Below are 14,017 nucleotides of genomic sequence, written 5' to 3'. Positions count from 1 at the left end.
TGATGTTACATCACACAGTAGCAGGTTGTTTCAAATCAATACACTGGTCAATACAGTAGCGGGCGGTATGAAGTCTGAACACCAAGTGACTTTGAAAAATAGGTCTAGGTCTCACCTGCCACAGAGTGCTTCTCCCTCTTCAGAGTGGAAAACCTATATCATTTTCTGTTCCGCTCTCCTCCTTTTCTATGGGTCTGAGGTCATAGATTTGTTAGGCGTCCCTGGAGACTTCAGTGCACTTCCAGTGCCGCCACTGTACTAAATCTCTCTGTTGTAGCCTTTGGTTTTACAGCCGACGCTGTAGGAAGTTTATGGGTGCCATACAACTTCATGCTGTAGCTGCTCTGCTATCAATATGAGCGGGATATGAAAGGGCAGAGTGATGAAAGACATAGCACACCTGGAGAGGGTAGTAAGATTTCTACTGTCAGGCCACCTGGGTTTGATAGAGAACATCTGATTTTAACTTGACATGACTTGCTTTTACTATAGATATTTCAGCCAAATGCTTCAGTGGCCTGGTGTGGATGCACAAGCTATTTGTGTCTCTGTGTTTTCCCATTTCTTGAAAAGGATGGATTAGAGTTAGAGGCAGACTGAGGGTGCCATTATGGCCGAGTTGACTATTGCTTGTTTGAAAAGTCTATGTACTCGGAGAACCAGTGGTTTGAAACGCAACCCATACTAAATTTATAACAATTCCTCCTGCCCTGCATCTGTCTGTCATTTATACTACCGAATTAGTTTCCTTTGGGGGTTGAGTAACAGTGCAGGAGCAGCCCAACAGCAGGATCTTTTTGACAGTTGCATCTTTATGCTGTCACATTTGTCTCTCATCTGTGTCCTGTCCATCTTCACTGCATTCATTCACCTTTCCCGTTAGACGCAACACGGACAGTCCCCATAGTGGTCAGCTGTGTCCGGGCCATGGTCACCAAGTCTACCAACAGCCTCCTGGGACACCTGGTCTCCATGGTGATGGGCTGGCAGGTCAGCGAGGAACCCAGCAGAGCCTTGTTCAGACGGGACGTCCCAGAGTGTGTCCTGGCTAAAGTCCCCAGGGAGTGGAACTACACTCCACTGGAACCGCGGGGAAAGGAGACTGCTGCCAAAAGTACGCGCTGGTTGGGTGTCACACTTTCAAGATTTCAAGATTTAAGGTTCAAAAAGTAACAATAAGAATGACAAAGTGTTCAGGGATAGGAATACAGTTACTGTTTTTCACTTAAGCAATAAGCCACGAGAGGCCGATTGACATTTCTTTCTCTGTCCAGGTGTTATTTCCCTGGCTGTTCAGGCCTTGTCCTTCGTCTTCACCAACCTGCCCCTGGCCGTAGCCTCCCTGCCTCTCCCCATCCGCTTCCTCTTCCATGTGGCAGAGAAGCACCTCTCCCAGCATGCCCGGCAGCTGCGCTCCATGGGCCTGTCGCTCTGGGCCCTGCTAAGCTGCCTGGCCCAGAGCCTGGAGGACCCAGACACGCTGGAACAGGTCAGTGGTCTGGCCCTGGACCGGGGGGCCAAGGACCGCCTGGCCCTGCTAGCTGAGTGCCTCCAGGCTACTATGGGCATTCAACAGAAGGTAAGGGGTTAGGTGTGTGTGATTATAAATAATAAACTTTATTTATAGAGCACTAATCAAAATAGAGAGTGTTACAAGTTCAGTAAGAAATTAAAGCAGTAAATAAAAATGTGAACAAATACAAAAGAATAGGTTAGAATAGAATAGATGTTTATTGTCCTCAGAGAGGTTTCCACAGTCAGTACAGGTGAAACACAGATATACTGAAACACCAACACAGGAAACATACATTTACAGCATAACATACAACACATGGCACATACAATTGCAGATGGTTGAAGGTAAGAGGTCAAATGCACAGAATGATTACAATAATAAAATCAGAATACAGACCATAATTCATGTAAAAATGTACTTTTTTATAGATGTTTTAAACAAGGACAGTGAGTTTGTGAGCCTGATCTCATCTTGTCTCATCATGTTGGTCATAGGTTTGGTGTGTTGATGTGTGCCATCTGTCTGTGTGTATGTCCGCGAATAGCCTATGTTCAAGTGCATTTGTGTGTGAGATAAAACATTTTACTTAGAATTTTACTTAACAACTTACTTACTTTTTCTTAACTTTTGCTTTTGTTACTTTTGTTGCCTTTCGCACTCACTTCTAATTTACTGAACTTGGTGTCCTGTTGTGTGTCTGGCAGGGCGTCCCCAAACCCACAGTGCACAAGGTGCTGCAGGCCCTGGAGGAGAAAAGACCCAAGTGGACAACCATGCAGCTGCAGAAGGCCCGCAAGCTCTGCTCAGACAGGTGAGAGGTCAACTGTAGGGATTTAGCGTGAGGTAAAGGTCAGACTGGTATTGATGTGGTATATATGGATGTTTTCATGCACTCAGAACAGCGGCATTTCTATCCCATCCATCATTAGTCTCAGTTCTTAGTAGATATTGATTATTCATGTTCAACCTTTAACAAAACATGAGGGATCAGACCATTTTGATGATAAAAACTGCTTTTCATAAAATGAATGCAAATTTCCCAATACATCATTTCGGTGATTGATCAACAGCGAGCGGGGGTAGATGGCTGATGAAGGAGGAGGTTCAGACTGATTCATGATGCGGTCAGACAGTTGACATTCAATATATTCGGAATAAAACAATGAAAAGAGAGTGCAATTTAAATATGCTTTTTTTAATTGAGCATTCAAATCTTGATTTATTGTATCATCATCATCATTTTTCATAGAGAACCTCAATGTGTCTTTGAGATGTGTTGTTTGTGGTAAATGATGAACCTGCTGCTGTCTGAGTGGGAAACAGGCGGAGGTGATGGGAAAACAGGTTTCACTTTGGGCTGATCTGTGACCTTTGGCTCGGCGCTCTGCAGCTCTTTCCCAGAAATTGCGTCTCTGGCCGCTTACTTTATCACAACAAACTCTGGACACATCCATCCTCATAAAAGGGCGATCCAGCGTCCTAACACAAACCACCCCAACATGTACAATTAAAGAAGAAGAAGAATGAAATAAATAAAACACTGAGTAGATTACCCCCAGTTCCAGGAAATGCTGTCTGTCTCAGTGACAGGAAGAAGGGATGAGACAGAGGGGGGAGAAAAAATATGAAGGGAAGAGGTGGGGGGAGGGGGGGGGGGGGGGGGGAGTTGAGTGGAAAAGTGAAAGAAGAGTGATTATGTATCACCTGTCGGAGGCATTCAGTGGGATCATTACTATTCATTAAACTAACCTTCACAGGGAAGTGACGCCTGGCTTGTAAACAATCAGAATACAGTGGTGTCAGAAAGAGAGACAGAGAGAGAGAGAGAGAGAGAGAGAGAGAGAGAGAAAACAGACATAGGGGGTAGTTAGTCCGAAAACAACCCCCTGTAAACTGTCCACTGGCTTCACACACACACACACACACACACAAAAACACACGCAGAGTAAACCCCCTCTACGAAGAACACTCACCCCTTCCCACCCCCTCCTCCTCATCCCACTTTCCGTCCTTCCTTTCCCAACTGTAACCCCCCCCACCCCACCCTCCACCCTCCACCCTCCACCCCCACCCCACCTTGTCTTTGCAAAGTAATTTGTAGAGGAGAAGATTATTGTTCTCCATCATGGTGACCCTGGCTGGGCTGACGGGATGCATACACAGATGAAGATGAATGCAGTTATTCCTTGGCGGAGGTCTGCCTCTTTCAGGGCACATTGGCCCTAATGACATGATTGATAGGCTGTCCCAAATCCGGAGGGGCCCTCATTAATCACCCCGCTGACTGAATCCAATCATCTGCTTCACCTGCACAGTGATGGACAGGAAAGGATACAGCGCAGGTGCTGACACGGATGCACAGCCACCGTCGCCGACAACACCAGCCGCCGGGCCGCCGGGGCGAAAGAATGAGGGGATGTATGGACGAGACGGGACTCCTCTTCCTTTGCCACTCTCAATGTCAAGCCGCCAATGGCTGCCTGACAGGCGACACTGTTTCTGCCACCTTATAATTACAAAGGGGTGAGAGACAGAGAGAGGCACAGACAGAGAGAGAGAGAGGGAGAGAGAGAAAACAATGACAGGAAGTGTATGTGAAGGAGAAGGTTTGATGGACGGTAGTGTGATATCCATCCATAGAGGAAGGGCAGGAAAATGACTCGGGCGTCTGCCAGGGTAGGGGACTGTACATACATGGGGACCTTGACACACAATTACACACACACACACACACACACACACACACACACACACACACACATAAGAACACACAATCATTTTCAGTGCACTGGCATTCTTCAGTCAAAATTCCCTGTATGGGGAATTACCATTCCCTTGTGAATGGTAATGAAAAAAGCAAAATTATTTGGTTATCTGTGGCTCAATAATTTGTCTACTTTTCTCACTCACTTTCTCAGTGTTAGCCTTGACCAGAGTGTTGTGGTTTTCTTGCCTGCTTTCAGTCAATTTTGTGGAGCACACACATATTTCTTTTCATGCCAAGAATCCCATTTCAAGTCCTTTTGCCCTCTGGAATGAATGGTTTGTTTGAACATTGAAAACATTAATTTTGAACTCAGGTATGATGTTTCAATTAATTTCAGTGTGTAAAAAAAAACAAAAAGCAAAATATCACCCAAAATTCTTGCCAAAACTAGAAAATACCTCCTTAGCCAGAGAAGTGTGGCCATTGAAGCGGTATACAGACACAAGCTGACACATCCCTCACTTTTTATCATTCTCACTCTGCTTTCTTTCCTTCCCTTTCCCCCCCTCTGTGTTTTTTCTCTCTGTCTCTTTGTGTATCGGTCTGGTTTCCTCTCCACCTCCGCTTCCCATCTCCGTTCCTCTCTTAGTGTGTTTGAGCAAGGAAGGGAGAGCGGAGTCGCTGCGGCTGAACTGACTGAGCAGAAAATAGGCCTGATGCTGCTGGAGGTCTGCCACAAAGCAGGTGGCAGCGACTACCTGAGGCAGATCTATCACATCATCCAAGGCAATGAGGTAGGGAAGCACTCCCTCTCCCCAGCAATTAGGTGGCTGCTGGCCTGAGGCCGCAGGCTGTTCAGGAGGGGGAGAAGGAGGGGAGAGGGCTGCTGCCTGTGTGCAGTCTGGCTGGTCTGATCTTCTGTTGTTCTGATGACCTCAAGGGTGCAAACCTACGCTGATTTCCTATGTTTCACAGTCACCACGTGTGGGGGAGAGGGAGCCAGGCAGAGGTACCACATATTGGGATCAGAGTTGGAAAGAGCACCACATTTTTTCACTCAGTGTTACTTCAGTTAAATTTTAGTCAGAGAAACTCAGGGGGGGGGGAAGTAGAGTTCACTAAAAAAGTACTCAAGAGCTTTGTTACTTTTGGTTTCTTTAGGTTTCAAGATCTTCTGCCTAAAGTTAATAGATTACAAGTTTGGCATGGTCGATACAAATAACACATTATCACCTCAAGGTTTAGCTCCTACTTACAAAGTTAGGGTCAGTGATGAGAGGTAAAGCCCAGCATGACTGTTTTAATGTACCATATTTCATTGTACTCCCCACCCATATGTGTAAATCTAAAACTTCAGTAGGAGTCAATTCCTGAAAAAAATATTCTCAAGTATCAAATACAGTACTTTTAAGTGCTTACTTAATACCTCCAAATCTAAGTAATTTTTCAATAGACTGTTGGCATTACTTCTTCTGTGAAAGAAACATCCACCTAAAGTGTATTTATATTAACAGCAACTCCAACATACACCACACTACACCTACTGTACAAAGTATCTCATACACCTATTGAACTTACACCTGGACCATATTCTACCCACACTGGCTCTTTAGTTGGGAGGGAATAGTAATCTCAAGTAGTATAAAGCTTAATTATCTTCCATTCAGAAATTGATCTAGAAGCACATAAACATAAATACAATGCATGGCAGAAAAACACACGGCTCCACCCCCAAGAGAAATGTTTGGAGAACCCTGGAATGCTAGGTCAGAGATACTAACACAGGGTGGTGGATCTACAGTAAAGAGCCATAAGGGGCTACATTGTGTTGGTGCTCATGCTATTGTGACATGGCCCTCCTATAGATGCCTTATCACAAACTGACCTTTAAGACCCAGTGTGGAATAACAGAGACAGACAGACTGGCAGACACACTGTAAGCTCATGCATTGTACACTGTGCTGCTGTTTATGGAATTCATAAACAGCTATACGTCTGGCTAGCAATCTGATAGAATGTAAATGGGATTCCCAAACAGGCTCGGAGTTGGCCCTCCTGGCCGCTATAGCATCTCTGCCCACCCAAGGTCAAGGCAAGAACAGGCAGGTCAGGGTCAGACTGGGCTGGTGGAGGGGTGGAGGGAGAGGAGGTTCGGAGGCCATGTCAAGCTGACGGATGGGGATATAGTGAATTCACAGTGGGGTGCCCCTGTACACACACACATACACATACACACAACCCTCATGACTTTATACATCTCACAAGGCTCCTGCACTAACTAACCACACCAAAGGTTGTAGAAACTAAAGTGGAAAGTTAACTCTCATCCTGAAAATCCCTCCGTTTCTCTCTCCACGTCTACACATATCACTGTCCTCTCCAATTGTCCTGTATTTTCATAATTCTATTTCTGAACAGCTCTGATTAATTTCTACTTTTGTTGGGGCTGATCAATTAGGGAATAGGTGGATGGAGAACATCATTCTGCTGCCCATTACTGTGTCTAGAAAAAGTGTGGTGTAAAACCTGTCTGCACATGATTAGTTCCTAATTTTGTTGGGTCAATCAAACTGGGAATCAGGCAAGAAAGACTGTCACAATGCCCATTCATTATCATTACTGCAACTGTAAAAACAGAGATAGCAATAGGAAAAAAATTACTAATTGTCCATAGCAGCATGCTGAATGTCTCTCCAGAATATTCCCTGTTGACATGATGTTGTTTTATTATTCCTGCTCATTCAGTTTGAGGAAGTTTATATAACTTAATGGCCCCTCTCTGTTGGTCTTACTTTTTTAGTTTTTTTCTCTCTCTGTTTTCTGACTGTCACTCAGTCACAGCCTCTCTTTGTCAGCCTTCCCTCCCTTTTATCTCTTGTGTTTACCCTCCCTCTCTCCTCATCCTCCACTCTGGGTGCAGGAACTGTTGATGTCTAAGCTGAGTGGAACCGCAGACTCACCTGATGATCCTCCTCACATGGTGAATTTTGATCTTGGCTCTGAAGGTCATGTGGCTCCAGCCTGTTTCAACCCTCTCACCCAGTTTGACCACATTGGCAGGAAGAAGCTGGATCAGGTTAGTCAAGCAGGGGTCATTTTTGGCAGCGAACGATTGAAAAAAAATATTCATGGTCAATTTTTTATCCCCATGAAATGTCCAAGGCATTCCCATGATTATGTGTGCCGCTTCATGATTAATCTAGCCCTTGTACTATGTGTGTGTTGGCGTGCATGTGATGTGCAGGGTCGCGTCTGTTTAACTTTCTGCCAAGGCCAGTAGTATAGTGTTGGGGGTTAGGAGTTGTTATGAGTCTCTAGTGAACTGGATACTGTGGCGCTCTCTGAAGTTGTCTGCTCTTTCTGGAGCTCAGCTTCCTTATTCTCCGTAGGTTGCTGCCTCCCCAAGCAGGAGTCAGGTTGCCAGGAAGAAAAGAACATTAAAAAAGTGAAAAAGATGACAGAAGTTGTTTTTTTTTTCCTTAGAAAATGTAATAATGTTAAAAGAGTGTGCAGCCTTAAAGTGCACTTCTTCAGGGCTTTGAACCATACACACTCCTACCCCAAACTTTCCCCCCAGAGTGCCACCAAGATGTTAAGTTAATTGTTAGATATTTTCTCCTTAAAGGGGATAAGTCTAGCTACAGGTAGTCTTGGTTCCATGTGAGAGTTTTCAGCTTCGCTCCTCTCTCCCCCTACTGTCAAGGGAAATAGCAGTGATATCACACAAAACAATCAACAAAGGCTAATATTTCCTCAGACAGGCTTGTGTGTGTCTTTCTACTTTTTTTAAGTGGATTAGATGTATTTATACATTTGTGATCCCCTGTAATGTACCTGTGTTGCTGCTATTGTTTTTGAAGAACAGACACGTTCTAATCCTAAGACTTGGCCTGTTTTCTGCTTATCACAGGAGGCTGCATAGCTTTGCATAGAAACACCCTATTAAGAGAATGATTAAAATGCCTTCTCCGCTTCAGGTGCCTGTGTTGTTTGTCAAATAAAATGGAGGGAGGAGAAAAAAAAATGCTAGATCCATCAATCACCTAAGAGGAAGGAGTGGAGGGGGAAGGAGGGATGGAGGGAGCGAGTTGAGTTCTCCTCCTTTTGTCAATAAAACTCAGCCTGGAGTTAAGAGTGACATTTTGGCAATCAAAGCAATCTGATTTTTATTTGCTTTCCAAATATGGTGCTAGTGCCGAGTGTGTGTGTGTGTGTGTGTGTGTGTGTGTTTGTGCGTGCGTGAGAGAGAGAGAGAGAGAGATAGAGAGAGAGAGAGAGAGTGTGAGAGGGGGTTGGCGGGGTGCCATTGAAGATGGAGAGAAAAAAAAGCAGAGCAGTCAGAAGAGTAACGACTCCCTCCCAAAATTGATTTATCTTTCTATAAATGATGGCTACATCCCCCCAAATGGATTTATAAATTAATTGCTGTCTTATTGGAATAAAAACCTTCTTGTGCGGACATGATTGATTGCCCGGTGTCGGTGGCCTGTGTTGGGGACCCCCCTCCTCCTTTGTTAGTGGGTCCCAGCTGGAGCGGTAATGCACTGATGGTATTAACCCTGATTAATAACTAACAATAGGCTATCCTCATACATCAACAGAGTGCCGTGGCCGACTGGGCATGGGACTGGCCGAGGCTGCTGCCAGCCTATCAGGGCATGAGTCGGGTCACCTTCAAAACTCTGCTGGCCAACAGGTAAAACAGTAATTTCACTCACTGTTACCTACATGCACTTGTGTGGATGTACAGTGTGTCTGCGTGTGTGTGTGTGTGTGTGTGTGTGTGTGTTTGCGCACGCAGATGTGAGTGTGCGAGTGACTGTGTCTTTTTCTATTTCATGTTTTCATTACGTTCCTCGCAGGTGTTTTTGTTTTTGAGCCGTCTTTTCATGAAATAAAAGCCCTGCTCCACAGAGACATGCGCGGCATCAGTAGTGTCTTTACCTGTACTAAATGAGATGTTCACTGGGGACTCCTGAAACAAGTTCCCTTCCTCCCCGAATTCCCTTTTGACTAAACTTCGGCATAAGCTTCTGTCATCGGGGATCATATAGCCTCGCTGCTCTTCATCAGAGGTTCAAACTTCCACTTTGTTCAAAGGCCAAGGGCTCCTGTGACTTCCACAATGGAGGCAGAGCTACGGGAACAGCTCTTTGGAAAAGAAGAAATGTTAGAGTATTATAACATGCTGTGTGTCTGGTGAAGCACAGAATCATATCTTGGTGAATCGCATGCATGCACATATGTATGTCTGTATGTCTGTGTGTGTGTGTGTGTGTGTGTGTGTGTGTGTGTGTGTGTGTGTGTGTGTGTGTGTGTGTGTGTGTGTGTGTGTGTGTGTGTGTGAGTGACTGACTGTACTGTGTGCATGGACAAAATGTTAGCAGAATTTCATGATTGAGGTACGCCTGCTCTGTGGTACTTCCAAGGTCTTATAGCCTTGAGGGAGAGAGAGAGTGGGTGAGAGAGTGAGAGAGAGAGAGGTAGTTAGGGATGGAAAGAGAGTGGCTAGCTCAGATGTTGGTGTCACCTGATTGAAGAGTTTTTCTCCCAAGTCCACCTCTCCTGTCCCTCACCCCCGCCCCACACCCCACCGACCCCTCCTCCTCCTCCCCTGTTCTGCTCTGCAACGGGGGCATAAATATTTATGCAGGTATGTGACACATATTAGATGGCAATACTTCAGGCTGTTCCCTGTTCTCCATTCACAGCTGTCACGCTGCCAGCTATCAGGGAGCCATGGGGCTACTGCACCTTGTCTCCACGCCTACGCCCAATCCATTCTAAATCACCGCCATTGTAACACACACACACACACACACACACACACACACACACACACACACACACACACACACACACACACCTTTCTAACAAAGGGCAAGCTCTGCATCTGCCAAGGACACAGGTCTAATAAGGGTGAAGTACGCGGCTCTGTGCTGTGCTATGTGGCCTTGACGCTACCCACACACACACACACACACACACACACACACACACACACACACACTCACGCACACACACTCCATTCTTCGTCCCCCTATGTGCTGCTTTGTTGCATGTGTTAAGACAGATACTGTCAGTGCTTGCCTCAGCCAAATTAATGTTGGATCATTCATAAATAGGAGCTGAATGAAGTGTATCATTAAGTGAGAGAGGAGGGAAGGGAGAGAGGGATGGAGAGAGAGAGAAAGAGAGGGAGAGAAAGAGAGAGAGAGAGAGAGAGAGAGAGAAAGAGAGATATTGGCATTGCAGTGTTGGAGCCAGACATGAAAGAGAGTGTGAGTGAGGTGGAGAGAGAGCAGTCAATAATGACAAAAGTAACAAAAAGTATGAGGATGGCTGGAGAAATTGGGGGTGGGAGGGGGTAAAGGTTATATAATTCACCCTAATCTCACAGTATCAAAGTGTCTGAGATTCTGTCATTTGCCTCATTAGCGTCTCTTTGTTGCGCCAGAGTAGCAGATTTCATGGAGGATTTGGAACGGCTGAGACGCTCGCACAGTGCAGGAAGTTAGTTTCACGGCTGACGACATGTAAGCTGTCAAAGTTTTCCTCAGATCCATCTCCGACTCGAAAATATCTCTCAAGCTATGGAAGGCCATTCATAGGATAAGCGCACTGATGTTAGATCCATAGATCCATTAGTTAGAGCAGATAAGGATAATGCTTTTCTCCATAACCTCAGACTGAAGTGCCCTAGGCTGTTTTCATTGTGATTTTCGTGACAATTGCTCTTTTACTACCTCCAGTTGCTGGACAAACCACAGGATATAATCTTACAGACTTGACAATATTTATAGTAATGACCCTGTCTTGTACTGTACAAAAAATCCCTATCATCCCGACCTTGTGACGCTCTGTATTTTCTGTCTTACAAGTTTTCGTCTCCTTGAATGACTTCTCTTCTCGGTGCACAGCCAATAGATTTCCCCTCCCTGGACTGTGTGAGTTAGCAGTGTGGCCCATTGGCCTCCTATATATTGTTGCAGTGGCAGGACAGTTATTGTGCCCGGGGTTTATATCACATTCTAATGGAGCCAGGCAATGAGTTAAGGGCGGTAGGCTTTTACACCAGGGCTGTTAAATCACTGCTCAGATGACTTCATTAGCAGGGCAGGACACATGCTGAGACACATGCACACACACACACACACACTTGCTCTTTCTCTCTCCCTTCATCCCTCACACACACACACACATACACACACACAAAGAGACACTTTCACCCTGCTACCTTGATGTTGTAGCGCCGGGGCCAGACAGGAGGGAGAGTGGATTTATACAGGTGTGTGTGTCCTTCTTTGTCACCTGTCACTTCGGTTCCCTCAGCACGATGGCTCATCCATCATCTGCAGATTGAGCTTTTCAGCAGAAACCAGACTGATTAATACTACCCTAGGACCCCCAGGGTTGTTGACTGGCTGACTGGCTGACCTGGCTCACTGGCTGGCTGGATGCTCGGGTGCTTGGATGGATGGATGGAAGGGTGAAATGTGGCTGCCAGTGGGTGCGCTAACTTTTTAGCTTGCTTGCTGGCTAGCTGACTGGTGGGCTGGCTTGATGACTTACTGACTGGTCGGTTCGACGGATGGCGGGAGCGATGAATGGTGGAATGGCTAGCTGGCTTAATGGCTGGCTGAATGCCATTTTGACTGGCTGGCTGGCAGGCTGACTAACCTGTTGTTTGGCTGGCATGCTTTGAAGAATGACATGTCTGGAAAAATGGATTGGTGGATGGATAATGGACTGACTAGCTGACCCTATACAGTATACAGAGTCTGGCCTTGTCTCTAGAGAATGCCAACCATTTGATCTTTACATGCTTGCATACTTTGTTTGAATGAGATTTAATTGGCATTTTTACCCAGGTTGTTCTGTTTCCTTACCTCTTGTACATTTCTTTTCATGGCACCCTCTTTTCACTTCCATAAACCCTTTCCATACTTAAATCATGTCAATTATAAGATAAAAAGAGACTGATGAATGGCTGACCGTCTCATACCTTACATCTCTCCTCCTTCATGTCCTCCTATTCATCACCATCTTTCCATTGAATATGTAATACTGATGAAATAGCCATGTGAATTGTGAAATAAAAGTAGAACTGATTTCTCTCTTATTTGAAAGAGGGATGTGAATACCAGATAATCACCACATCATACTGTACTCAGGAAGCAAGGTTCATGGACAGACTTCAGCAATGTTTTAGTTCCAGAGTCCACAGGCTTTTAAGAGAACTGAATGGAAAGAGGACATCTCATGGAGACCCCGCAGTCATTTTATGTTCAAAGCTTTTTTTGTATCAATCCTATTGTGTATTCACTCAGTTCCTTTACAGTGACTCTCTAGTATACAGCAAAAAATAATTACACTGTTTTACCGTGCTAAAATCTTGTTAGATATCTTGAATATGTTACTGAACTTTCACTTTGAATAAGAAATTGCACAATAGAATTACGGTTAGTTGTCATGATCTATGGATTGAGATGTGTCCACATTGCCTCACTCATTAATTTCAAGGTTGGAGCTCTTGCCATTTGTTGTAGAGGCATAGTGAGAGTCAAAGCGCTGAGTGATTGAACTGACACTGAATAGTTTCTCGTCAACCAGTGATCTGTGAATGAATAACTCTTCTCTTTTGTCCTTGTGCAGCCTTTGACATCCTCTTTGTTTCATGAACACTTGTAACTCACTCACAGCATACTTTTACCTTTTTGGACTCTGCGAAAAAGTCAAAAGAAACACGATCTCTTTGTAGGTTTGATTTCAATTAACGGCAGCAATGCTGGTCTTTCTCTTTCCCCTAACTCTCTCATTATGTGTTATCAGGCCTTTATGAACTGTAGTCTACACTGTGTCTTTTGTTTCCCTTCTCCATCAGGAAAAAAAAAAAAAAACTTTCAAAAAGAGGTTGGCCAAACATTGAAGTCACATTTTAACTGTCATCTGCCAAGGTGACTTCTTGAACCAGTTTGCACGTGTGTGTGTGTGTGTGTGTGTGTCAGAGAAGGTCCTCTGACCTGGTTGATAAGGGGTAGCCAAGTATGAGAGATGAAGCTTCATGTGTCACAGGGCGGCCCTTCCACTCCATCATAAGGACCTCATACCATCCAAGGACATTCATGCTTACATCTACAACACCACTCCACTACTCCGGGTCCCGTCCCCTAAAACCAGCGCAAGAACACACAAAGATTATCGTTATACACTGGCCTATGATTGAACTTAGATGTCCTTAACTCTATGTTGTCTTCAGAAACTCTAGCATTTAATTCTGTGCCTTCTCTATACGGCAACAATTGGCCTATACCTTTTTTTTTTCTATCTTTACAGCTAACACGAGTAAACAGTCATCCCTTATCGCCCACATTTCAAAGCTGCCATTCAAAGTAAGTGTCTTTAGTAGCAGCACTGACCCGTAAATTTGAACTACGGTGCAGCTATACTGTAACTACTGAACACTAAAGCATTTTCTCTGCATTGTCTCATTGTAGCTGTTACCTCTCAGGTCCATAACAATAGCACTTTGTGGAAAAATGCCAGTCTGTGGCGTTCTCTTGCTTGAGCGGCTCCTTAAATTGCGGCGATAGACGCTTGTGCTTTCAGGAAGTGGGCAATCGCCATCTGTTCCTGGGCGCTGCCATATGGCGGGCCTTTTTCTCAGGGAATAAAATAAAAACAAATATGTCAGAATGTTCGTCTTCCTCCACGGACGCTGATCAACCTGGGGAGAAGCTGGATCTCAGTGTGTCTGGATTAATGGTCTTGCTTTACGCTTCAGGGAATGAGGG

The 14,017-nt window shown here is 45.0% G+C and overlaps 1 protein-coding gene across 1 annotated transcript in view; it reads left to right on the top strand.

Moving 5' to 3' along the window:
* Positions 1-8,923, top strand: part of kiaa0825 (KIAA0825 ortholog) — a 51,462-nt gene extending 42,539 nt beyond the window's left edge. The window contains exons 16-21 of the mRNA XM_071517846.1: positions 884-1,114; positions 1,275-1,579; positions 2,221-2,327; positions 4,873-5,017; positions 7,144-7,299; positions 8,825-8,923. Of these exons, the coding sequence (XP_071373947.1) occupies positions 884-1,114; positions 1,275-1,579; positions 2,221-2,327; positions 4,873-5,017; positions 7,144-7,299; positions 8,825-8,923 (1,043 nt within the window). The remainder of the gene's footprint in view (positions 1-883; positions 1,115-1,274; positions 1,580-2,220; positions 2,328-4,872; positions 5,018-7,143; positions 7,300-8,824) is intronic.
* The last annotated feature ends 5,094 nt before the right edge of the window (positions 8,924-14,017 follow it).

This window comes from Centroberyx affinis, unplaced genomic scaffold (genome assembly GCF_046629955.1).
Source record: "Centroberyx affinis isolate AG114_WGS23_722 - 3 ecotype Tasmania unplaced genomic scaffold, CSIRO-AGI_Caff_v1 ptg000529l_1, whole genome shotgun sequence".
Taxonomy (NCBI): domain Eukaryota; kingdom Metazoa; phylum Chordata; class Actinopteri; order Beryciformes; family Berycidae; genus Centroberyx; species Centroberyx affinis.
This window is presented reverse-complemented; position numbering and strand designations above follow the sequence as displayed.